This window comes from Camarhynchus parvulus, chromosome 1, assembly GCF_901933205.1.
Source record: "Camarhynchus parvulus chromosome 1, STF_HiC, whole genome shotgun sequence".
Classification (NCBI taxonomy): Eukaryota; Metazoa; Chordata; class Aves; order Passeriformes; family Thraupidae; genus Camarhynchus; species Camarhynchus parvulus.
This window is the reverse complement of record NC_044571.1, coordinates 21485705-21513668: the sequence shown is the minus strand read 5'-3', so window position 1 is coordinate 21513668 and position 27964 is coordinate 21485705. Positions and strand designations below refer to the sequence as shown.

Genomic DNA, 27964 nt, shown 5'->3' with positions numbered 1-27964 from the left:
TAACTGATTTTCAACTCCACTTATTTAGGACCTGGTAAAGAGGACTCTCTAATCTTAGGCGTTTGTGAGAAAAATAAGGTGGCAAGGATCCTTTTTCAGCACATCTGATTTATGATATCTAACAGAAAATTCCAGATATTACTCAGGATAGTTAGCTAGGAAAGATCTGTATCAACTGAAGAACTTGTAAAGTGGTAAAAACCCCTTGAACTTCCCCCATTCAAAGAGGATCATATGCACTCCCTGAAGAACACAACTATTGTAAACAGAGAACAAAATCTAAGAGCCTCTCGTCCTGTTAGATATCTCAGTTTCTCTGAGTGAAAATAAGCTGTTTCAAGATTTCACCAGAATTCCAGGACAGTTATTAGCATTGAATCAGAGACTTTGACCACAGCAGATCAGCATGAAAGAAGAGAATTTTTTTATAGCATTATCTACTACTGCAATTTATGCTGGAAGCTATCCTCTGTACAAGTGAGAATGCAAGTGGGCAAGGCACAGGTTACAAAGGCAGCTTCTGTCAGTTTTACATGCAAAAAATGCTATCCTAAGGTCTGGAAGTCATATAAGCTATTCTGTATATCACTATCACTGTATACAGAACCTCACTCATGCTTTTCTGAAATGAGTGCTTCACATCAGTCTTTTTTATTTTTTATCATCAAAACAGTAATAAAATAATTAAATCCCTGCACTATGATTCCTAACTACATATTAATATAAATCTGGTGGTTACTTGCTGAATAGGCTTTCAAACAACTATAAAAGATTTTTTTTCTTAGCCACAGGTTTTTCAGTTTTTAGAAATTCTAAATTTCATACATGCAAACCTCCAATTTTAACTTTTTTTAACTTTAAAAATCAACTTAAGCTCCACACTTACAAACCAAACACACTTTGCTTTTACATAAACAGTTGCAGATTTTAGCATTTGGACATCGAGACTGGAAATCCTGAACTTAAGGTAGTCAATACAATATGAATGTTAAAATAATAAGGTATGTGAATCTGAGTTCATTACCCACTGACTCTCATCAACTACTCTCCAGCAGACTCATAGTAGATAATCAGATCATTACAGCACAGCATTCCAAGACACTTGTAAATAAACTCTTGACAGAAGTTTCAAGAAAATATATTTATTCAGTTTTGGCAGAGGAAGAAAACATAATAAATATAACAATTTATACACCCTTTTTTATAAGTTATTTTTATATCACATTTCTGCTAAAAAAATTCAGGTAGTATTTAAAATTTTAAAAGAAGACATTCACTGAAGAAAGAACTTTTAAAGTGAAAAGAATACATAAGAGTGCAAACGTTTTATGTTCTTGTGTCTAGTACTTAGATTTCAAGACCTTTGGAACAGTGCAAGTTACATTTTAGTTCAATAACAATGTCAGCATCCAATTAATATGCAGAACTAATACACAGAATTCTGTTACCTGAATAATACAGATGGTAATTTTTCATTATATAACATCAATTCTCCTCTCAAATAACACTGAAAAAGACCTTTCCAAATTTCTGTAATTATGACACTTTTTACAAGCTTTTTACAAATCCCACACTCAAGTCCCCAGCTGAAGCAAAATGAATCTAAGTGGAACCTCCTCAAAACAAGACATCCACCAGGCACGTCCAGCTCCTGTTCTGACATGTTTACACATCTCCGTGGAGTGCAACTGATACTTTCTCAGCAGCAGCAGTTCCAAATCCATTGGGATGTTTATTTTCATGAACAGGATCTGGGGCAGCAATCCCTGAGATTCTCCAGGATGCCTGTAGGTGTGTTTTGACATCCCTCATGTTTTGCTAATTTTCTGTGAGCTGTCTACTCAAACCAGTTTTCTTTCAATAAAAAGCGTACAGCATCATCAAAGCCATTTTGGTACAATGATTCCATTTTCTCCTGGTCTGGTGGGAACAAAGCTTGATTAAGCCTTACTAGGTTGGCCAGAGACAGCTGCAACAGAGCAAGAAGCTGTAAATTAGTTTATTAATGCAACTTATCCTGATGTGACTGTTCTGTCATCTGTTTCATGGAGCATATGTAAAATGAAAAGACTGGCATGGCTGTGTCTCCACCAGGAATTAACCACGTCCAGGGTCACTGCTGAGTGCCAGGACAGACTGGCACCAGTGTACACACACAGAGTCAAACTCACAGCATCCAAGACAGACTGGCTGCCTGTAAAACTGTCCAAAGTTTCTGAAACACTTAAGCTTTGGAAACACTCCTGAAACTGTCTCATAGAGTGGTAGTTGGCACATGTTAAACTTGTGCAAGGAAATATTTTGACAACTTACTAGTGCAAACAAGCACATTCTTGGGAACATTCCCAGGCAATGTTTAACATATAAGTACAAATGTAGCTTCTACTACCAACAAATTAAGAACTACTCAGCATCTTAAGTGGTCACTCTGATAATGTAAAAGGATTTTGGAGCCTTATTCTTGAATAGAGATTTTATTAAATTGTTTAAAACAAACTAAAGACATAATTATGTTTAATAATGTTCTGAACAATTTCTTTATATAATTAATACTTAGCCACATTATTATATACAATTTTTCAAAACAATATCAGAATCATCTTCATTATTTGAAGTAAGCAATTATTCAAATTCTGACACTAGGAGATGGAGAGACAGAAAACTATTCATATTCACATATAGATATATGAAGATGTACAACTCTTCAATTTATGCAGATTACAATATTGCTGAAACGAAATTGTTTTTAGTCATCATTTTTACAGCCCTAAAAGCAGAAGTGCATCAATTTGAATAGTTTTAAATGTTGCCTGGGATTCTGTACAAGTCTGAACAAGACCCCAGAAGCAATGTAACTGTGCAATTAATTTTCTGTGTCTAAACTAAACTAATCACCAGCTCATTTTTCATCCTCTAGATACAAAAGATAACCAAGAAATATACAATAATTGCATATACTTCCAAGATACATGAAATTAATAATTTCATATTTTATGATCTTTACCAAGTACTACCATGCTTAATATCTCTCTGAGAAATATTATAAAGATTCAAAAACTGGTCCAATTGAGAAGGGCATTACATAACACTAATTTTAGTAAAATTAAGGAAACATTAAAAACTGCCTAGAAAGAAAGTTTTAAATTAATTATTATTGTTAGTCTTTCTTTCTAATGGAATATTGTTGACCACTAGGTCTATCACTATTCAATATTTTCTTTCAGCATGTTGAAAAAAGCAAAACTGTAGTTAAAGTTTGTGAGACAAAGGTTGCAAACACAGAAATGAAAATAATGAAAAGGAGGCAATAAAAATCAGTCTCATATTTCAATATACAGAAATGTTTCTGCAACTTATAACAAAGCTTCTGAAAATGCATTGTAGTCACAAATGTTCACAAGTTCTCTTGTGCAATGCAGTGACAAGTCACTGCATATACAATTTTAAATGTACAACTTAAATTTGTATTTTAAATTCAGTTAGAGCAACTGATTTCAGTAAGTATGAGGAAATGTTCTGCAGCTGTCCTCTCCTGAGGTATTCCACTTTATTTTTTTCCATAAATATCTTGTGTATCTTTCTATAAACATCTTTACATATCTTTACCTGATATGTAAAGCAAACCTAGTCTTATTTACACTGAACAAACTGATATAATTTGCTCAATTTTGTACCAGATCAATGCTTTTCACACTTTCTTCTACATTCTCCTTTCCTGGTGTTTAAGAAAACATTTAACCTCCATTTGCAAAACAGAAAATGCCAAAACTTTACAGAAGCTGATATATGAGCACAAAATAAACACCTAAATATGAATGCAACTGCAGAAATACTTTTTAGTGCTTTTAAGGTAATAAACAAGCAACTTACCATCATATCTTGCTTTGCTAATTTAACATACAGGTCCACACGCCCTTTATCTTGCGGACAGATATCTAATCGACCGCTGAAAGGGGAAATTGTCACCGTTCTTCCAACAGGCAAGATAGGAAGGCCATTGGTAAGGCCACCATCAATCCACTTCTATTGGTAAACAGAAATATTTTCAAAGTAACACCAGTACAGTATGATCACAATGCAATACTTTACCCTTACTGACGCTCCCTCCTTCACTCTCAAGAAAACTTACAAGTTTCCCACTAAGAATACAATGAAAAAGCTTCAGTATGTGTCAAATATAATGGAACTGACAATGTACACACAGAGATTTGAATCAATGAGCATTTAACATAATGTACAAATTTGGCGTAAGGTATTTATCAAGGTACTTTGAAGACTTTTAGTAAATTAAAAAATAAAATGCCCCATATGGAATTTTTCTCAATGCATACATGTAAAGACAACACTGTTAATACTACAAATAATGTATCAGATATTAATCAGATAACATATACTCTTCTAGAACATAATTCTGATTGACAACAGGAGCTGTTCAATCTGTACATGCAGGTATTCTGACTGCAGAAGCTAAACCACAAATGACTCCTCTCCTCTTCTGTGATTTTTCTTCCAGAGCCTCATTTCTTCTTACATACAGTACACAACTGCAGTAGCTGTAAAGTGGAAGGTAAATGCGGGAAGGAGCTGAACAACTATGACATAAGATGGAGCAGACTTAATCCTGCAGTAGGAGTTGAGCATAGTGAAGAATGAGATCTAGGGACCAAATTCCATTCCAATATAAACAGGACAGCTGTGACATCTCTTGTTAATGTATTTATACCTTCCTATTTCTTTCTGTGTTACAGGCATAGCCTAAATTTCAACACCAGTCTGCTGGTTAAATGGATTCACTGACACCATCCATGAGGTCTGTTGAGCATATGCATCACACTGATCAGCTGATGCGTACTGGTGTATATGTAATGATAAAGCTGACAAGCTTTCTCATATAATGACTGCCTAGCTAGCAGCAAATACATATGGTTTTCTGGGGCTTTTTGACAGTGGAGTTTAAGAAAGTTATAAACGCTCTGGAGGCATCATTTGCATGAATGGGGAACTGAAGTATCATCTATTTCTCATAAGGAAGAAATAGCTATTTTCATGCTTTTAAAATTATTCTTAAAGTGTTCATATATTTACGCAAGAAAAACAAAAAAGTTGTAGGAGCTAGATTGAGTAAAGACAACTGTAAAAAGGTTTTCTTATAAGAAATACAAAATACAGTACTGAAGTTGCTTTCCCTTAAGATGAAATAATTACACCATAAATGAAAAACATTTTAAAAGAAAGTTCGTAGCTCATGAAAAATTACCTGTCCTTTAAATTCCACTGGCTTAATTCCTGCATACACTGGTATAAAACTACTTGCTAGCAGGACCTAGAGTGAAGAAAGCAGAAAGAATAGAGAAAAAAAAAAGGCAAAGGAATTTAGAACAAATACATATTTCCATGCATATTTACCAGTCAATATATTAGTTTTACATAAATCCACCGTAATCTCAAAATGTCTTCTTGTTGTGGTATGTCAAAATAGGATTAAAATTATTCAATAGGGTTTGGTTTTTTAAGATTTCACAGCGATAATTGTCAAAACAAAATATCAAAAATTAACTCAATTATTAATGTGATTTAAGAGTAGATTCAACTTAGTTTTGCATAATGTGAAGTAATCTGTGGTTTTCAAGCAATTAAATACGTATATGATGAAAAAAACAGTTTATTGAAAAGAAGAAGCTGACCAAGTCATTCTGTTGGCATACTAAAATAGTGTTTACTTTTCTAATCAGATTTTCAAAGTTTCAATAATACCATGAATATCCTGGAAATTAACATATGTATACCTTGACCAATGTTTGTATTTATACATTCAAGTACTACCAAACTACTGTTTCCCCTACTGTAAGGCTTCACTGCTGTTTATAGTCATTCTTGATTTTTATTTTAATTTTTTTTTTAGACCAGGACACTTCTTATCTCATGTACAGCTGTGCAAACAAATATACCTTTCTATCCACTCATAGCAATACCTCTGAGACAGTGTGGGTATCTCTATACCTGTGTATCCACCCATATACACATATAAGCAACCAGCATACAGCATTTCCAGAAGAAAAGGTAAATACATGGACAAAGTGCAGTATGTCAGAATTTTTCATACAGCTAAATAGGGTGGATATGCACATGCTTGTGTGGTGACACTGATGACCAATCTGGGGAACAGAAGCAGGTCACAAACTGGTGCATGCACTGTGAAAGATGAACAGGCGCAGAAAAAAAATCACAATCCATAGAGATTATGAAAGAAAATGCCTGAGCTTTTTTTTTGCTGGACTTATACTTACTTTTACAAAATTTAAGCTGTTTTAATATTAAGCCCTTCTGTTCTCCTAACAAGTTTTAATAAAGACTGTGTATGTACATGAAGTCTTCAATTTCCACTCTGAGAATAGTTTTCCTGCCTATTTCTCTTTCTAGTGATGTAGAGCTTTGTCTGAGCTCAGATACAAAGGCTCTCTCAGTTTTCTAAAGTGAAACTTCAGCTATTTCTCTACCAAACAGGCCTTTTGCTCACACAAGTCTAAAACAAGATTCCCAAGCTCCCAACATCAGCTTCTTCCCCAGCCCTGAACCTTTTCTCCTGTCTTTCTCAACTCCATCTCAATGACTTCAGCCCTTCTAAACCAAGAGAAATGCAGAAAAAAGATGTAGTAAATGAAGTCAAAATCAGGTGACTCCTGCAAAGTTTGAGTTCTTTTCAAGAGGACTGAAGAAAGCAGTTATTCTTCTTATAAAGTCACTGAGATCTCCTGAGTGAGGAGAGGCAGGACAAGTTTAAAGAACAAACACTTTCAGTATTTCCTACCACTAACAGACCAGTGTAGACTTCTAGGCACTACCTTACTTTCCCAAACTAAATATACCAGTGTTCTGTGCCTTGCTCCCCCACAAACACACAAATTGTGCCTCTCTTCCCCCTCACTTCCAGTTTAAGAACTGCAAGTCTAGAAATGCTGATACAAGATGATTGTCTTATGGGAAGACTACTTCAAAAATGGGACATTATTATCTGCCTTTCCAAGTCCACGGGGAATAGCAAAAAAAGATAAAAGCTTAACGTTGTAGCACCACACATGCATTTTAGCCATTATGAAAAGCTTTGGAACCATAAGGCTTGGCTGTTAAGCATCGAGGTTAAAAGATTTCTGGCAGGGGTGCATATGTTTTGCTGTTTATAAAACAATCTGCCCAGCAGTACCTTTATCCATGCCTTGGCTGTAGGTCATGCCTAGGCATGATACAATAAAATAACCCAAAAAGTTCTACCCTCCCTGCTCCTGTGGCACCAGCACTCAGAGAGCTGCACTCATGATACAAGCAGAGCTGAAGGTATGCACAAAAACAGGTATTAGGAGCTGAAAGATCAGACAATATCAATTTATTCCAATGAACAGTTATGTGTAATTTTATTACTATTATTCCAACCTACCCTACTGCTATCATCGAGAACAAAAGAATAGAACAGCAATGGCTAAATCAATGAAAAAACTATTGAAATACTAGTAAAATGTACATATTTCCAAGGTCATCCTGATGCTTCTCATTGTCTCCAGGTTAGAAGATTTCACTACAAAAGCACATAAAGAACAAAAATCTCCACACTTGCTACCATTGCATACTATAGCTAGAAACAACAGTGCATAACTTGAGATAAACTCTTCACATAATTATATTTGCATGACAAAGCCCTGTAAATTTTGAGGACTGTCCATGTAGAATATAATAGGGTCAACATTTTAAAAAATATACTTTAAAGGCAAACTCCCAATGCACACTTTGAGGTTTTGTTAGTGTCATTCTTTTAAAGTGGTAACTATAAAGAATTTGCTCTAAGCACCCACAAGGATAGAGAAAGAAGGAATTCCTTATACTATTTCCTCCTTTACTCTGATACATCTTATTATGTCTTCCACTAAGATATAACCAATTACTAGAAAGAACATCTGCCTCACATGCATCTGAATTGCTCCTACCATCTCTTATCAGCTTATGCATACAATCCTGATGCAAATTTAAAATGTGGCATTCAGATGAAGAGAAGGACAGTGAAAGATATACTTTGCAGCTTATATACAGTACTTAGCATTACATTATAAGTATCCACAAGCACCTATAGGAATTGCTCCATTTTTTTAAACTTCCTTTACTTTATTTGTGATGAAACAATATCAGTGAAGTAAGAGATGCAAACATTTTTACAATATGTTGAGATTTTCTACTGTGTTCTCAAATACTGCAACATGTTAGCTACCTGTTATTTTTAGAAACACTTTGCCTACAAGATAGAACTTGAATAACCAATGAAGGAAACACAAACAAACATCAAATAAATTTTAGCAAAATTTGTGAAGCTATAGGATTAAATTCTGTTTTAAACATTGTTTATATTATGGTTGTAGCATCACTGGGAGTAGACATGGTTACCTGAATAAACCAGTGACTTTACTGTACAATTAATAAAATACTCTTAAGCCTTGAAGAAACCCTGTACTTTTTATTTACAACTGCCATATTCAACGTGATTACCTTAATGACATCCTCCCTGGAGGCAAAATTTGAAACCAAGTGATTTTCCCCACTCTTGGAGTTGGTGACTGACACATAGAGCCGGTTCTCAGCTATCTCATGAACATCAGAAGGAAGAATAGACTCTATGCCCTCCCTAGAGGAAAGAAAATGCTCAGCATTACTCACCACTATTATTTAAAAGCCTTGCAAATGCATTAGGGGTGAGCACCCCACAGCACAGCAGAAACATGCACCCTCTCAATTTGCATTTGGAGAGCTTTCTAACACAAAAATGATCTCACAGAAGCACTAAGATAGGTACCTAAGTGTTTTCATAAAATCATAACCAGGCGTTACTGCACCGAAGTTCAATCTTCTGACTTCCTCTGCAAATCCATAGGCAAAGTGCTTACATTTCTGGAAATGAAAAGCATTAACCATTAGGGATGTTTCAGTGATGGGAACCATGTTCAACTGCAGTACCTAAAATATACTAGAGGCTAAAGCTTTAATAAAAGAGTTATTAGATCAAACTGAAGGATTTTCCCATGTGTGCTTGGTTTGTAACAAGACATGCAGACCAAAATGTTGATCCTTTGCTAAGGATTAATTTGCAAGAAAAAAAAATTCCCTAATCAAAAAATAAATAAACTCTGAGGATACCACTGCAACAATCAAGCAAAGTTAAAAGCTATTTTTCTATATACTACCACTGCTAAATAATCAGTTCCCTAGATCATGCCATTACAAGAACAATCATTTAATTCAAACTCTAAAGCCACCTTTTATTTCAAGGTCTGCTTCAGAACTAAAACTAGACACAAGCACCTTAAGATGCTTATAAGCAGTAAGAAATATAAAAATTACAACAATTTCTTCTCACTACAGCAAAAAGCAGGGTACTAGCAAATACACATATTCAATTAATAAAATACTATGGAAGTATTTAATGAATGGAAAACTATGATGGATGATATAGAAAGAAAATACACATCAGAAAAACTGGTAACAGATTCCTGCACAGAGAACCTTTTACAAAAGCTGAAATGCCCAGCATTAATGACTGCAAAAAAATAGCTTGAAGTGTGAGTCACAAGAACTCCAAAGGGACAGTAAAGGAATTGGTATAATTTATTTTTAGCCATAAAATTCTGAAATAATGAATTATGATCCTAAGTGCTTAATACTCACTATTCAATATTTGTAATCCTTTTCTTATCCTTTCATGCAGGTTTTTCTAATGATTTTAGGGACTTGGAAAGAAACTAAATTCAATCTTATGCAACCCTCTGAAATTGGTACTTTATAAATTCACCCACATTCACCCATATAACCACATGAATAAAGACAGTTTAGGTTTCCTGGATTATTAGGTCTGTGCATAAATAACAAATATGTTGCTAGTAACAAAATCAATGACTGAGTGACTAAGTAAAGGAAAGGGAAAAATAAGGAGAGACATGAATGTATCCCACTGAGGAGGAGAATACAGAATCCATTGAAAGAAAAACAAGGAAGGAGGTAGGTGAGGATTAACATGTGATCAGAGCCATGAAGGAGTTAAAATTCCTCACATCACTTGTAAGACAAAGCACTCAGCTAAGCAAAAGGCAGAAATGTAGTTCTTGCATCCACTTTCTTTATATGGCCTTTGAATAAATGCATCAAAAAGTTCACTAAGAGGTTCATACCTCTTAAAGAAACAATTATTTGTGCTACTTAGCTTCACATTGGTTAGATTTGCACCTTTACCCCATGAGATACTTGCCATTGCCAGCTCAAAGCCAATTAAGGCACATTCAGATACTTCTCTCTATGAATGCAAAAGAAATCCACAAAACCCTACACAGAAGCACCTCAGAACTACTATCTCTATCTAAGATACTTAAATAAAGTGATGGGGAGCTAAGAGTATGAAACTAGGGAAATGACAGAAAACTACTTTCCACATTACAAGTTCTAAGAACGTACTGTACCTAGACTCTCAATTTCTGCTCTCAAAAGGCACAACTTCTTAGAGCTATGATTGTTTTAGAATCTGAGTGCTAGAAGCTTTAAACAATACATCTACATGTTAAATAATGACTGAGGTCATGTTTAGAAATTGTAACTGCTTGTATTGAATTAAGCAAACTTGATATCAAACATGACCAAGGTAATTTTACAATAAATAGTTATTTACCTATAACTAAATAAGCCTACTTAGAATTCTCAAGTCCCACACCTTTACAAACAGTGACAAAAATCCAATATATGACAGAAAAATATTTGGAAACTGTCTTAGAAAAGCAACAGTCAAAACAACATATCTTCAGTGTTACATTCTCTCCAAGATAAGGACAGGTTGCATTACAGCTTTGAGACTAGGAAAGTCCTAATTATGGCTTGCCTAACATTGCCATCTCTGGGGGGGAAGGTGAGGGAGGGAAGAAACAAATAATTAACTGATTAGGAGCTATACTTGTGGATGTAAAATATGTCAAGCTATAAACATAGTAAAGATAATAATATCATTATCCCGATATGAAAAGTTAATTCTGTTCAGTACAGAAAATTGACTTTACTTAAATTCCATGAGAATTAGAATTATTCCCACTGACAGAAGTACTCCCAATTTCCCATTTAAACACTGTAACAGAATAACTAAGAAGTACACAAAAAATGAAAGGACTAGAAAGCTCATGACACTTTCTTTCGCTTACAATAATATGACAAAATTTTCAAGGAAAAATGCAACAGACTCAATGAAATACAGACTTAGCTTCCACAAACAGAAACTAAAAGCTCTTCTAATATCTTTTACTTAGAAAGATCTTTGTAAGGTGGACCAGGCTGAGAATAAGGGCTCATACCCAGGGTCTGCAATAAGCAGAAAAATTTCCTTGGGCTAACAAAGGTCTGCCATGCTCACCACAGAGGAAATTAAAGTCAGTGGTACAAATTATACCAGGCAAACTTGAAACTGAACTACCAGTCAGAGGTGACAGAAGGGGAGAAATGCCTGCACAGAATACAATGATGTTTTCCCCACAACAGAGAGGAACTTGCCTAATATCAAGTCATATAAAGAATGCTTGCAGGGGAGTGGAATGGGGGAAAGAAGCCAGGGAAGAACCAACTGCTGAAAGAAGTATAGTCAGTGCTGCAAGCTGAGTTCATATCCCAGCAGCAACAACCAACAAACAAACAGAAAGATCAGTGGCAAAGTGGGGTTTTGCTGGGACTATTATTTGAATCACATGAAATGAAATAAGCAAGTATTATCAAATGCTCACTTGAAACAAAATGTAAGTGTAACTTAGATGAAAAATCTAACAGCCTGTTTTTCCCACAACAATTAAAAATAGTAAAGAAATACTAACATTTTGGCAATCCTGGGCCTCTACATTTATAAAGGCAAAGTCACTACAGACAGTTCAGGACAGCAAAGCAGCCTTAACCTGTGGGGAAACCAAGCAAACAGACACCAAAAAAAAAAACCCTAATGCTCTCCAAGTAAACAGACACCAAAGAAAACCCCCAATGCTCCCCATGGAATCTGTAACGTTGTAATCACTGAACAGAACCTTGGTGTCTCTGCATGACACCACATGCACTGTGAGAAAGGAGTGGCATCTCTGGAGATGACACAACCCAGATGCATGTCAGAACAGAATGCTGTGAGGGTTAATCCTACTGGCTGCTCTTAAGGCACGGGCTGCACTGAGTCTAAAGGAGATGCAGAAGTCTTTAATGCTGTTCAGTGGAGGACAGGCACCAAGAAAAAGATCTGAGCAGGTGGGAGCTGTTTATGAAGACACACTCCATCTACCATTTTCACCTCCTTTCAGAAAAGGTTAGAAGTGTGGTGCCATGCACTTGCTTAGCAAAGCCTGTCTCTAACTAACAGAACAATGATTCACTTTGTAATGTACCATCATTAAGTATACATTTTGGTATATTAAAGTGTATCATCTGTTGCCTACAAATTAAGATTCATACACATGAAATTTGTATTTACATAGCTTAAAATATAAGGTTCATATGAAATACTTTTATCATTAACATTTTTGCTCATGAGTCACAGATATGGTTAATGAAAACATGATACAAGAGTCCTGTTCCTAGCAAGTAACAAGAAGAAAAAAAGCAAGACAAAAAACATTTTAACAAACTTAATGGAAGATGATTATATACAAAAATGTCCTTTGAAAATTATCATGGCCTATACCTACGGGTTTATTAATTTACCTCTATATTTTCTGGCACTGCTAACAAGACAGCGGCAGCCAGAGATCCCGCAGAAGCTCCCGCAAAAGCTTTCACATCTCTCAGTAACTTCTTACCATGCCTGTGGAAAGCAGCTGCTGCCCCCAAGTGGTAAATGCCCAGAAAGCCACAAGCTGCAAAGGACAGGTTGATGTGTCTCATGTGGGCTGTGGAAATAGCGTGCCACACAGTCAGTCTTTTGCAATTTCTCTTGCAACATACAGTTAAATTTTTTCCATAACGTACTCTAACTATATAAAAAACCGCAAGTTACTTGAGAACAGTAAAAGCTTTTGATTACTAAATAGATCAAACAATCAGCAGTTAGTTTAGTATCTCCAAAACTGAAAACAACTCTAAAATAATCCTTAGCACAAATCCTTTTTTTAATAGATCAAAAATATATACTTTATATATAACATAAATACATATTTTCATCTGATTTGTCAAAGAGTAGCTACACAAAAGTTATTAAAAAATACCTTGAAAGAACAAACATTGTTAGCCACCTTTATAAAAAATCAAATTAATTATTAAACTGCTGGTTACTGTCTCATTATGTAGTGACAGGACTGGTAAAATGGATTCAAACCAAGAGAAAGTGAAGATTGGCTATTAGGAAAGAAATCTTTACTGTGAGGGTGGTGAGGCACTGGAACATGTTACCCAGAGATGCTGTGGATACTCTATTTCTGGCAGTGTTCAGGGCAAGGCTGGATGAGGTTCTGAGCAGCCTGGCCTAGTGGGAGGCGTCCCTGCCCATGGCAGGGGAGTTGGAACGAGATGATCTCTAAGGTGCCTCACAGCCCAGGGCATTCTATGATTCTATAATCAGACTCTCCCTTACACAAGCAGAGCCTTGAATCCATTATAATTCTCTACGAGAGGATTTTTTTTCTGTCATCTTTGAAATTCATCTGCTTAGTAGAATTATTAATGGACAAATTTTTAAACTAATTACTAGTTTAAAAAAGAAAAACAAAAAGCATATTTTTGCTACTATTAAAATAAGAAGGAATAAAAAATCCCCTAAAAGTAAAATACAAAGCACTAAATGTAGGAAAACACACACACTCCAAAGGTGTCTAGGGTAGAAATTTAAATTTAACAAAAAAAAAAAAAAACACTAAGAGGAAGCACAAGTTCAAATTATTAGGGATACTTAATTAAATAAACAAACAATGCTATGCAATTTATTAGCTCTTCCATTTCTGCAAATAACTACATCATGAAAGCCAGGTATTCTGCAGATTGCATTTTACAGATGTAAGAGATATTGTACACATTATCTTAGTACTGAATTAAAAATAACACCCTACTGTGTTTGGGTTCATCTCAATATGAATGGGAATAAAAGACAGAAAATGTTATATCAGTCCTGATGAAGACAGGCAAACATACACAGCACCACATTTTTGTCAAAGATACCTCTTCATCTCTGAATTAGGAAGGCCAGGAAAGATGAGGAGAAGAAACAGCTTTCAAAACCATTAGATAAGAAGACATGCTAAACCCAACTGCTTTACCTACAGCATGATTAAAATCAGACCTTATGATGTGACCAGGTTTGCTGTTTTACTGAGACAGCATCTCATAGTGCCAGGGAATATTTGGTGCACCAGTCAGTCTGCTAAAACACACAGTTTATCAAGTGTGCTGGAAATGCTTCCATACCCACTTGTAAGTAGGAATACCTGTAACAAATCTAACACATATGTACTCATAGAAAGTACTAGAGGTTGGCTCTTGTTCTGACAATACGAGAGAAAGACATTTAGAATGAAGAAAGTGATAAATTGATTTACTATTTTTGCAAAAAAGGATCTTTTAATTTAAAGAAAAGTCCGTGTACTGAATAGAAGGTGAAAAACTTTACTCAAGATGCTACAGGAAAATAACAAACACAACTCTACTTTGTTGTTTTTTTAAGAGAGTGGAAGAAAACTAAAACAGTCTTTGAAGTATGATACCACAATATGCTTCCTTTCAGGATAGTTAAACTCCTGGGAGTTCAACCAGCTGCTGCAGCTGACTCCAAACCTTCTACAAATTAGGAGCAAAGATGCATTTGCACCACAGGCCACTCTGACAAAAAGGTGAAGCTGGTTAAAGCAACTGCATTCTTACATAGCAATTGAAGAATCAACCCCCATTTCTATGCAAAACAGATCTCAAGATCAAGACACTTCTAATATGAAGCACTACATAAAATAAAGATCATGTTTACATAGCTGATTGGCCAAAAAGTATGCAAAGTACAAGTTCACAAATACAAAGAATTACATCTAAGGGACCTATGAAATGCAACTAAGAAATGCAAGTGTAAGATAATAAGGTTATGTAAATCAAAATAAGTATATGGATGTTTATGCACATGTACACACAGATTTAAATCTTCTACTAGGTTAATTCTGCAAAAAAGTATCTCTCTCTGCTGGAAATAATTAATGTTCACAAATAAAAAAAAAAAAAAAAAAAGAGAACCACAAAGAGTATCTAAAGCGTGGTTACAGTAAAAAGCTTTAGATTAAAAGCCTTTTTTAAAAATAAAAATTCCCTACAAATGTGGAAGAAAAATGATACTTCATTGTGTAAAGAAGGGCCCAGTACATTTTCTCTAAACCAAGAACAGAAAAGGAGGTTATGTGAACTGAGGATACTATTTGAATCTCAGATCAAAAACTACAGAACATATCTGACTGAAGTCAGATAGCCATACCTCCTCTTACACACATTCATGAAGGAATTGTAGTCTCTTAGACAAGCTCCTATCTAATTATCAACTACTGGGAGTAACCACTATTCTCTTTTCAGTGTCTGGATACATGGTATTCACTCTTTCACGTCAGTTAATTTCCTAACACTTAGATCCCACACTTTTCTGACTCCTACCCAAGAGAGAAAAACAGATTATTGAATGAGTATTCACATCAGTTACTTGACTGACAAAAGGATTCAGTGAGAGAAGAACACACAAGAAGAAAAAACAGCACTAAGATTTCAAGTCAAGGAATACAGTTCAATAATGCTGCTTGTCTTGCACTCTGTGAAGAGTAGATTAATTTCAAGTCCAAAAAGATTAAATAAATACAACGTAAAAATAAGGTAATTTTTTTACTTTTAGTGAACAGAAGTACTTGATCCACTCGATTTGGATGGCATGCAATACAATACACTGTTTTACAGATTCCCCAAGAGAACCTCAAATTAAGAGTAGCAATAGCATAGCTGTGTTACCCAGACACTACATTTCTATTAATTAGGATAAATCTCTAGGTATACATTAAGTATTTGTCATATACAAAAAAAATGTAAAATTCCTCACTACAAATGTTAATTGGCAGATGACATTCATGCTCAAATGCCAGATCCACTGGTTACATTTAGTTTCATGACTGAGAAATGAGGTACGCATATATATCCATTAAACCTTTTAACTGGGTAAATAATGAGCAGGAAAAAAATCACTGAATCATTCAAGTGACTTCTTGCCCAACATTCTTACGCTTAAAACATGGTCAGCTTTGCGATCAAATTTGGTTGCTCAGGGCTTTACCCAGCTGTTAACTTGAAAATCTTGCAATGTTTAGCTCCTAATGTTTGTCTGCTGCTGGGTGAAACAATCAGGTCTTCTTTCATTTGTTCAGAATACTAAACTCAGTAGAGTATTGCAAATACCCAGCATTACAGAGAAGAAACAGAACATCAATATCTTCAATCCTGCATCCACCTGCAGGAAAGTGGGTGGAACTGAGGCCTCTTCAACAAATCTGTAAAAAAGCACTTAACCTACAAAGGATGCAGATGACAAAGATGAAACAAATAAATAAGAACCATGATTCTATAAGGAACTACTGCTCCACAGATACAGTTAAGGAATGCTGATTCACCTTGCAAACAAATCTCCGAATAGCAGGAAAAGGTAAGAAAGCATTTTTTAGATTAATGTCTTGTAAAATCAGAAAGGAAAGTAATAGGAAACTGGACATTTTAAAAAGAATTCTTGCAAATATGTCATGGCATCACCTGATCTGCAAGTCATAATGGTGTATTTCAGTCAAAGCATGATTCAAAAATGTCTTTTGCTTTGACGATATGATGGATCCCCTCCTTTTTGATCAAAAAAGTATAGTATGATTATAAAAACTCCAAAAAGGAAACAGAGAGAAATTTAATTAAGTATACAGTATGACTATTACCTGACAATTTCTTATAGAATAACAGAAATAGGGCACAATCACATGTGGACACAAACCACTTCCTTCACCTGCTGGTGCAGGTGAAGGAAGCAGAGCAGAAATCTTGCTATCTTAGAAATAGTATGAAACACCTGTCTCACAAGACTTCAAAACAAATATTCTTAGAGATTTGAACGTAAATTGTGACTATTAATGATATTAACACCTATTAACAGAAAGCTGTCATGTTGGCATGTCTTAAGAAAATGTTTCAATGAACACTGAAGATGCACAAGTGCATTTCAGCTGGACAGTGAACATAATGTATGACATTACAAACACTTCTGCCATTGCTTTTCAAAAATGTTGCCATCTTACATGATTGGCAAAATTCAAAAAAAGATTTCAACTGGCCATGGGGATAGAAATGCACTTGTTGTCTATAAGAGAAAAAAACGAAGTGCAAGAAAATACATGTACAAGAAGAACACTGGGGCTGTTCAGTTTCATTATTAGGCAGATAACACAGGAGCATTCAGGAATAAAAATAAACCTAAGAGTTCCCCATAAAAGACTACCACATCTGCAGGGAAAAAACAACCTACTGGTGATTAAAAAATCTACTGAGGGGTGGGGGTATTTCTGTTTACTCAGCAGTATCTCATCCATTTTGCAATGCAAACCTTCAAGAGACAAGACTGTACAGAAAATTATGATACAGTACCACACAGCTTTCTGAGGACAGCTTACTGTCTTCCTGATTGTCATGCACATGAAATAGCACAACTGTTTCTCATAGGGCTGTTTCCTGAGCAGTGTAATTATATAAACATTGTACCATCCCAGTGCCTTAACCTGTCACAACCACCTCCATGTCATGCCATTTGTAAACAAAAGCTGAAAATGCCCAAAGCAACTGAGTACAAACACCTTTACAAACAAAATCTAAATATACATAGAATGCAAATGACCAAGCACCCTGAAGCGCACAGGAGCTAAAATGTGTGATGCATACAGCACATCTGAGGATAAGTTATTACCAAAGAGTGACAAAACAAGCAGAGTCACAAAAAAAACTGCTTAGCTCAGCAGCACTGCTAAAATTAAGGTCATAAAGGTAACTACTAATTTATCTGAATCAAAAATCACTACTGACACAAAAATGTTTGGTTTTTCACATTTCTAATGGGAAAAAAGTGCACTAGCATAACAATTCACAGCCTTCAGTGAATATAAGAGTTTGATGAAGTTGAAGAAGAAAAATAATAAGTACATAATCTAACCAGCTATTAAGAACCTTAAGAAAATTGTGAGTCTTTGCAAACTATAACATTTGCATATAATCCCCTTAAAATCAAAAAGAGAAACACATCATACAATATAAAACTTTCAAATTAAGAATTTAGACCTTGACCTTTAAGATGCCAACAGAGGGGCACGGAAGGCTGACTCCCCAGAAGAGGGTGGCAAAAGGTTCAATACCTTGTAATGAATGTTGTCTTCCATCACATACTCCACTGGGACTTTTTCCAACAGCTATTTTGGTTTCTGCACTAGTAGCCATTTTTCTATCAACTACAGATTGTTTATCATTTACCTCAGAAACCTACAATCAGAAAGTCAGACATATTAAGATTAAAAAGAAAAACAACAGTAGTATTATTTGACAGTAATATTATATGACATTATTTGACAGTAACTGTTAAGTCATCTAGATGAATTTCTCAATTGCTTAGCCAACACAAATGAGTTCAAACCTCAATGTTCCACAACTTATGTCTGCAGCAATTTATATTTTAAAGATGAATTTAACTAGATATTGAAAAACATTGCCAATTGGATATGTCAGTATCAAAAATGAGTTTTATTTTGTGCCCTTTACCACTATTTTTATTTACATCTACAGATTTTTTTATAATCAAACTCTTCTGGTTTTATCCTCCCTTGCCAATACATTTCCTCTCTACCCTCTGTTGTGCAACACTGGATCTGTAAGTAATTTTTCAGAGAATTCTGGTCCTATTCCTCACTTAATGATTGTCACTCTAACTAATCAGCCTGTCAATTATCCTGCACTACTATCTAGAGTACAGTTTGAAGAAAGTGAATGTTTCTCCCCAACTCAGAACTATCAGACTCAAAAATTCACTCTGAAACAGTGGTACTCCAGCACTTATTGCTGCCTGCCCCTTTACCTTGATAAACTGAAGGCATCTGAAATTCATAATTAATGCTGCAAAATCAAAAGCTTAGCTCTGTAGAGTCTAAATTATTTTATCACTGTATTTATGTTCACCACTTATATCTTTAGAGAATCACAAAAATACTTACCTGGAATTTAACTCTGTTATGTGGCACTCTTGAACTGCAGTAGCTTGGAATTCCAATCCAGAACTCCCACGTTTTGGGAAACATGCAACTACACAGTTGGCCTTCTTTCATCTGGAGTAAGAGTGTTTGAGCACTACAAAGCGTTTTGGCAGTCCACATTTTAGTAAAAGTGATCTCTGGATCCAGATGATATGGCAATCAGATACTGGCAGTAGCTGTTTTACTATGAAGTTACCAACGAAGCCATAAAAGCACTCAGCAGAAACTTTCTTTTAAGCATAACCTATTTAAAAGACAGTACAAAAAAAGAAAAAGTAGTTGAAAGGCTCTCATCAAGGTCCTGATACTGTAACAAGGCCCTTCTCACACCCACCAACCCGAAAACACAGAGGCATCAACAGCTGATTCACTTGACAGGGGAAGAGTTTTGTTCAGTAGCTCCTCTCTCTCCCTCTCACCAGCCCCCATCTGGTACCGCGTTGTTCACCACCGACTACAAAGTCAATTGTTCATTTCACAGACAGGGAGAACTAAAATTGTTAATAACAGAGAACCCCAAATGAACAAACACTCCCTTAAGATCAACAACATGAATACACTGCTCCGTCTACCTCAGCTGAAAACTGTGGATGCAGTGATCCAGCAACTTCAACTTGTTCACTAAAGCAAAGTGCCGATGTCAAGATCCCAGTAAGAGACACTCCAGCATGCTGGCCGGTACAAGGCAAGCCTCCTCATCTTCTCTGTTACTAAGATAGCACAGGGCTTACTCACACACCCGGTGCAAGCCTGGATCATAAAGAAAAATGTATGGAATTGTGCTCGTTCAGACGAAAAGCAGGTTCCTGCCTGACCACCACTGCAAACAACCCCACTGTGACCCTGTGCCGGTGAGTTTCGGCGGAACACCGCCAATTTCCAACTTAATCCCAAACAGGGAAGTGACTTAAAGGTGCTGTGTTTCATCTCATACGCCATGCGATCAGGCCTGTGGTGCACCTGCATTTCTCCTGCCTCCACTTTTGTTCAGCAAACAACCAAACCAAAAAAGCGAAACAGCCGAAACGGCGAGACAAGCTTTTTTAAAGCCAGCAAACACAGAACGTGAAGTGACAACCGCGGGGCGCGCAACGCCGAAGTGCAGCCACCGCGCCTTCTAACCTTGGGCACTTACAGCAAGCGGGCGATTCCTAGGCGGGACACGGCCCTCCAAACCAGGCACCTCAACCCCGTCCCGATCGCCCGCTGCCTCTCCGCAGGCCTGCCCGGGGGCTAACGCGTCCTCCGCGAGGCAGCGGTGGCGCTGCCCGGCGGCACTGCGCCCGCCTCGGCCCCACCTCCCCGGCAGTGGCACCGCCGGATCCCGGTCAGGACCCGGAGGTCACGGCGGACCCTGCCCGGTCCCCACCCCGAGCGCGCCTGCGCAGCGCGGGCCCGGCAGCGCTGGGAGGAGCGGCGGGGCCCGTGAGGCGGCATCGCCCCGCCCCGCCTTCGGCACCCGGCGGCGGCGGTGGGCGTGCGGCCCGGCGCGGCGCCTCCGGGGGGTGTTGCTGCTGTAGTGTAGCCGGGTGTCCGCACCCCCGGCACCGCCCTTGTGCCGAGCGGGGCACCGGGTAACAGCCTCCTTTTGCTGACAAGGTGGCCTCAGGGCAATAAAGATTATAAAGATTACTTTTTTTTTTCTCCCTGTTTGTTTATTTTTTAAACTTTCTTCCCTTTTTTTTTGGTTTTTCTTTTGTTTTTTTTTTTCGGGTCAGTGTTTCCGTTTTACGAAGGTGAGTGCACTCACCCTTCTGTCAGGCCTGAGCAGGAGCAAACAAGGACCCAGATTGAAGATGCGGGTGGATTCTGCAGCCAGCAGTGCAGGAAGAAAACATGCTGAGGGAGGGCAAAGACACCTGGAACAGAAGTGTGGATGTGTGAACTGTCCCTGGAGTCTGGCTGACTGGGGTTCAAACTAAACTTGTGAATAAACACTATGTTAGATTTCACACAGATTTGTCTCCTTCACCTGTGGCATCCATCCATTATCCGTGCTTTTCCAAGTATCTGGGAGATGCTGGGATGGATTTGGGATAGAAGGAAGTGTTGGTGGAACCGTGGCACCTTCTACAGGGTCTCTTCAGAGTTTAGCCAGCCTTTCAATTGCTAAAGAGCAATAGTTGCAAAACAGAGCCTTTCGGACTGTCTTACAGCAAAGACACCCTCTTGTGGAGTTACTGCCTGCTGATTTCATCATCCTGCACTCTTTCCCCATGTTTACAGGATGAGATTTTAGATGAGAATGCCAGATGAGACCTAGAGGTCAAAACACCCACTTGCCTTAATTATAGCCGGAGTTCTAATTTTTAGAGTTCAGTACTGTGATTAAGGCCACATTTGCATCTAAATTAATACTCGGTTGACAGCTGTGGCAAGTCACAAACATGTCGGGAGCACCCTTCTTATTCTTTTAGATGTGGACTAGTACATTAGATGAGGACAAGTACATTAGTTAGCCTCTTATTCCTTCTGTGCTGTGTCTGGTCTTTTAATGAAGTGGAAAATGTGTGCTGTGGATTAAGCTTTCTGAGTTGGTGACAAACCTTAAATCGAGGTAAGTTGCAAGTATAAGCACAGCAAGTCATTGTGAGGGACAACAAATGAGATGGGGTATCACACATAGCATCTGGCACTCAAAGTCACAGAATTGTTGGCTGGAAGGAACCTGTGGATATCATCTAGTCCAATCCCCTTGCCAAGGCAGATTCGCCTGAAACAGGTGACACAGGAACAAATCCAAGTGGGTTTTTCAGAGAGGGAGACTCCAGAACCATCCTGGGCAGTCTGTTCCACTAATCTGTCGCCCTCAACGTAAAGAAGTTCTTAAGTTGAGGTGGAACTTCTTGTGTTTTAGTTTGTGGTCATAAAGGAGAAACATTCGTGTCTCCTTTGGCCTTAAGATTTCTTAAGGGCATTAAGGTGCTGGAGCATGTCCAGAGAAGGGCAACAAAGCTGGTGAAGGATCTGGAGTGCATGTCCTATGAGAGTGGCTGAGAGCCCTGTGGTTGTTTAGCCTGGAAAAGAGGAGGCTCAGGAGAGACCTCATCACTCTCCACAACTGCCTGCAAGGAGGCTGTAGCCAGCTGGGAGTCGGCCTCTTCTCCCTGACAGCCAGTGACAGGATGAGAGAAATGGCCTTAAGCTGTGGTTGGACATCAGGAAGAATCTCTTCGTGGAAGGGGTTATTACGCATTGGAATAGGTGGCCCAGGGAAGTGTGGAGTCAGCATTCCTGAGGATGTTTAAGGAAATTCTGGGTGTGGCACTCAGTGCCATGGTCTGGTTGTCACACTGTGGTGTTTGGTCAGAGGTTGGACTTGATGGTCTCAGAGGTCTTTTCCAGCCTTATTGATTCTGTGATTCTTTGGCTCCCTAATTCAAACTCAGTCTATTCTGTTTCCCATAGTTGGACATGATCAGACCCTTATCCTTCCTTCAAGTCAAAGCTTATTTCATCTGCTGCATTTAGGTAAATTTTTCCACGTTCAACCTTTTTATAGCATGACATGCATCTTTCATTCTTTGCTCCTTTAGTAGTTGTTCTTTGGAATTCTCTGACATTTTCTTAAGAATAAAGTGCACCAAAGAAATCTTAGATGAGCTGCATAAATGTTTAAGTGGCTTTAAAACATGGTGTTTGTCAGAACAGGTATTTTGGAGCACCCATATATTTAAGGAACAAGGCATTTAAAAGTGTGTGTAAAATCATTTCCCGAATCAGACTAAGCTAAAGGAGCAAAAGCTGCTTTCAGTAACAGCACTTTAACTTAGTTATATATTTGGTCAGCATAATTAAGCTGGTTAGTGCTGTGACTACTGTACTGTATCTCTGCCAGTAAGACTGAATTCTTACTTCAGAAATTTGAAGCTCACATGGAAAATGAAGGAGACATATAAAGAAAATTACTGAGAATTAAACTTAATTTAAAGGTTTTCTTTTATTATTAACAAAGATGTTGTGTGTATAATTCAGAAGTAGACATGTAAAAATATATCTCTTCAATAAGCTCTGCAGAATAATTTTTAATGGAGAGAATGCAAGATTCTAGTTATGGATAGGCTTCATTAAGAGATTTAATGCTGTTCTTTACAACATTATTTCAAATTGGCCTTTATCCAGATGCTGACTGAGGGATTGAAATGTTTGAGGAAATATGATGATTTATGGCATTACATTAAGATTTATGACAGAAATGTATAGTGGTGCATCACGAAGAAAAGATGAGATTTTTTTTATAGGACAAGCATAAGAATAGTGCTGAGCAACTGATACTCAAAGCTGTGGGTTTGACTGGTGACCACTGAAAACTAATTCCTTTTCTTATCACCCTTGTCTCCTTAATTTCAGTGCCAAAATAAAGTGTGGGTTCCTCTGTCTGGAAGTTCATGCAAGTGCCTGTGCCTGAGGATACCAGGTCCATTGCTAAAGGTGTGCAACCTTTAGCACACACATGGCTCAGAATTCTGAGGAAAATGCTAAGCTGCAGGAGAAAATAAATAGCTGTCAGAAGGTCTGAAGAGGAGATTCATGTGAGATGAGAGAGATGAAATTTCAGACAAGGTAAGACAAGGGAAAGCACTGACATGGGCAAGTATAAAATCATCAAGAAAATACAGAGTGTCAGAGGGAGGCATGACTGTGGCTGGGCTCCAGGGAGCTGTAGGAGCTGCCCTTTCTCCTTCCTGACTTTTGCCTGCCTGGCTAGCAGAGACACTCTGCTTGTGTCTTATAAAAGGTGGTGAGCATATTAATGCTTAACCTAATAGAGATCATTTGGGTGTGATAACCAATAAATGATTTTTAAACTTCTGTGTATGTCCTGCTCACAGAATCACTTTGTGCTTGGCTAAGGTGTCCAAACAGGAACACAAAGAGGCATGATTACAGGACACAAAAGTTGACAGTTAAAGCATTTGTGGGAATTTTACCCCCAAGAATTCAGTTCAAAAGAAAATATGTGCTCCCAGATTAAAAAAAAGAAAAAAAGAGAGATGGTTTTGGAGGGAGACGGGTGACGCTTGATCCAGGCAAGAAGTCAAGAAACTTTCAAAAGCAACCAAACAAAAGAAACCGCAAAAAAAAAAAAAAAAAAAAAGGTTCAATATTGCCAAGGGATTCATTGGGGAAAAATAATCAATTAAAAACTTCAAGGAATCATTAGAAATATGCAAATATGAAGCAGATTTTTGTCATATGTTGAAAATTTTCTTTAGAATTTTCCTAGTAATCTTATGATCTATTGAATGCAATATGGGAATATTTAATAAAATTGAGAACAATCACAGCCGGGGTAGTGTGTTTGCGCTTTTGTTCTTTTTCTTTCTTTTTTTTTTCTGTTTTTGCTTGCTTTTATCATAGCTGAAGCCACATATCTAATTGAGAATTAATATTTTTTCAGGCAATCTGTAATTGCTCTTGGTTCTTTAATAGCCCACAAATAAAGGGGGGGGTTTGCATCCCAAAGGTATGTATGTTATTTGATATTGAGTTACTTTCTACAAATGTTCATATAGCTTATTAAAGGGCCCAGATTTTTTTTTTCCTTGTTTCTTCTCATATAACCAGACAGTTTGATATTTTCCCTCTTACTTTTTGACATCTTGGGTGGGATTTGTCAAAGGAATGCAGGCGTGGGATACAGTCTAGACATGGGTATTTGAGCTAGTCATTCTAAGCTGCTTCAATGGTCAGCAAAGAGAAAAAGACACTTTTGGAAAGGAATTAATTTCAGCACAGAGTACATTTTTGAAATATGTTAGATGCATCATTCTCTAAAACTGCTTATTTTTCTTTATTGACATTGAGGAAGGTCTGAGAAGACCACCTCAGAGGTAAATGATTGAAGTTTTGCAAAAGGAGCCTCTGTCCTGGCAAAGGTTTAGACTTTTTTGGCTGCCAAATGCTGAGTCTGCCATTACTAGAAATTCTGAGGTGAGATGAATTACTGTCTGGAAGCCAGAGAGCAAAACCAGAAACCATCCATTAAATAGAAAACTCAGTCAGAAAATGGACACTATAGAAAGGGAATGGCTCAGTGCTTTTAAATCACTCCATCTGCTCACAATTTGTCTCCTTTCATTTCCTAACACTTCATTTAAAGTGTCTACTTTTGCATTTCATCCTTTTCGTCTTGTCACAGCCTTTGGGGATGTCTGTGTTCAGGTTCACAGCTGAATGCCCATGAAGAGTTTGCCCAAAAAATGTGGATGCTCCACCCTGGAAGTGTTCAGGGCCAGTTTGGATGGGGCCCTGAGCAACCTGGTCTAATGGAAGCTGTTCCTACTTGGGGCAGGGGGGTTGGAACTAGATAGTTTTTGAGGGTTTTTTGCAACCCAAACCAGTCTGTGATTCTATGATTTCATTGCTCTGAAAATCCTTTTGGAGATGCTAATTTGGTGTTTCTTCTGTTAAATACAAGCTACTTGAGGTCAGCACGGGAATGAGAAGAGGTGTGTTTGTAAACAATGAGACGACTTAATCATCAGTATTGATGTGTAGGCTACCATTAGTTTCCAAGTTCCAGTTTGATATGCAAGCACTTAAGGTTTTTTTGCATCTTTCACAGTCTGTAATACTTCAGCTTTAGGAGATTGATAAGTTGCCACATTTTTGCCTGATTCCATATGAAATTATCTTTTTTTTCCCCACAGTCCTGTAATAACTTTGCAAAAATAATTTTTATTGGTAAAGATTTGACTTGGTAAACATTTCAAAATCTTTATACTAATAATAACTTCCCTGTATTACATAATCTGTTGTATATTCAGTTAGCAGGAATTAATATTTTTTCATGTAGTTTTTTATCTTATTGCCATCTCTCTTCTTTTGAGCTGTTATCTCACCTTTCCATTGTTTTATCTTGCCTTCTTTATATTTTAGATGTTAAAACTATTGAAAGTATGTATAGTAGCAATGATAATAACTGTGCTTACATCATATCTGTACATAAGTATTTCCCATGCATCTACTACATTTAGCATGAGACATTTTTAGTGCTTTTTGTAACAACATTTGTCTTTTGGTGACTCATTAGACAAATCATCACTCAGTTTATTTTTTGTAATATGTCTTCTATCAATTTATTAGCCATTGTTAAGCTTATGAGAACGGGAGAGCAGTAAAGAACATTAATCTAAATAAACTAATGGTGTGAGTATAGAGTGAATTAGTTAGGCCCCATTAGTTTTTTGTACGTCCTGATTGAAAATCAAAAGGTCTTAGCTGAGTTTGTAGACATAAAAAAATGTTTGGATATTAAAATAGATTTCTCAAGACATATTAAAGCGTTTTCATCTCTGTTTTCTATTTCTATGCATGAAAAGGTAAAAAAACCAGAGACTTTGATTGCTGTACTTAGATGGGAATTTGAACTTTGAAAAAAATTTTTTAAAAGTAATTGAGGTAAAAGACAGACTCCTGAGTGAGGACATGAATGATTGCTTCAGCTTTTTGTGGGGAGATTTTTAATCTTCCTATGACCTATTATCTCCCCTCCATGTGGGAAGCTCCCCTTTGTATTTCCATTTGGCTGTGTGTGATGAGTCCAGACAGCCTCAAAGGGCTCACAAATGACATTTAGCAACTGAAGGGACATGTTCTGTCTTTCACCATGCAACTCACCTCAAGTGCACATAATCTCTTTTTACTATCTGCAGATACTATTAATTACACTGTCATTGACATTTACCTGAAACATCATCTTTTCTGCCTGAGACAGCATGAGACTGTGAGAAGAAAGGTATCTGTTGATTTGCCCTGATGAAATATTCTTTTTTATCTAAAAAATTACCTGTTCACTGGAAAATGTGGCAAATTCTGTGCAAGATGAGAAAAAATACTGAGCAAGGAAATAGAAAAGGACTTTGAGCAACTGAATAAAAATTTCTGTAGGCAGGAGGCAAGAGAAGACAAAATCATCTCATTACCAATTCATATTTTGATCTGTTTTGACATGTATGGTGTTGGTCAATTTTTTAAAATATCAGATTTGTCTCTTCTGTGGCTCCATTGCTGCTTCAGATCTATATTTCACTTGATATTTTATGCTTTTATATTTTAACCTTACTAGTTAATATAATCTCCATCACTGTAAAATGTGTAAAGGACATTTTGTATTGATAATTGGCAGCATCATTAGAAACTATTGAACAATATTGGCATAAGGCAAAAACTTGTTACTTGAAACTTTTTTACATTACTGTAGTACATAAAGGTCAGATTTGATTTGTACTCTATGATAGAGTGAAGCCATAAATATGATGAGTTTGCATGACCTTTCCTTTCTTAAGAATCTACCACCAGTCTCATAGAATGACTGCAGATTTATAGTAATTATCTGGTTAAATTACTTGAAGTCCTAGTAACAGACACATGCATAATTACAATATAGTCATACAAAAAAGAGTTTAAAGGGAGCAAAGCAGATGTGATATTTCTGTCCTTCAAATCAACCTGCCTAAAATTCACATGCTGAATGATTTGTGTATGTCCTCCACTTCCCAACCATGACTCCAATGTAATAACCATTACCAGACTCAAAGAAATTTAGTGAGGTAAAAAAATCTTGAAATATCAGCAGTTTAGTAATGTTTGCTTTAAACTACCTAATGGTTACATAGCTCAAAAAATGGCAAGTTGAATCTGAATCTGCCACT

General features: G+C 37.0%; 1 protein-coding gene across 1 annotated transcript; it reads right to left on the bottom strand.

Moving 5' to 3' along the window:
• Positions 1-1267: 1267 nt before the first annotated feature.
• PNPLA4 (patatin like phospholipase domain containing 4) lies at positions 1268-20659 on the bottom strand. The gene is made up of 9 exons (XM_030962157.1): positions 20443-20659; positions 19269-19551; positions 18420-18543; positions 12742-12926; positions 8834-8928; positions 8530-8665; positions 5258-5323; positions 3871-4023; positions 1268-1969 (listed from the first exon to the last, which is right to left on the bottom strand). Exons 2-9 carry the CDS (start codon positions 19425-19427, stop codon positions 1838-1840), a joined length of 1050 nt encoding a protein of 349 aa, XP_030818017.1. The 5' UTR covers positions 19428-19551; positions 20443-20659; the 3' UTR covers positions 1268-1837.
• Positions 20660-27964: the final 7305 nt, after the last annotated feature.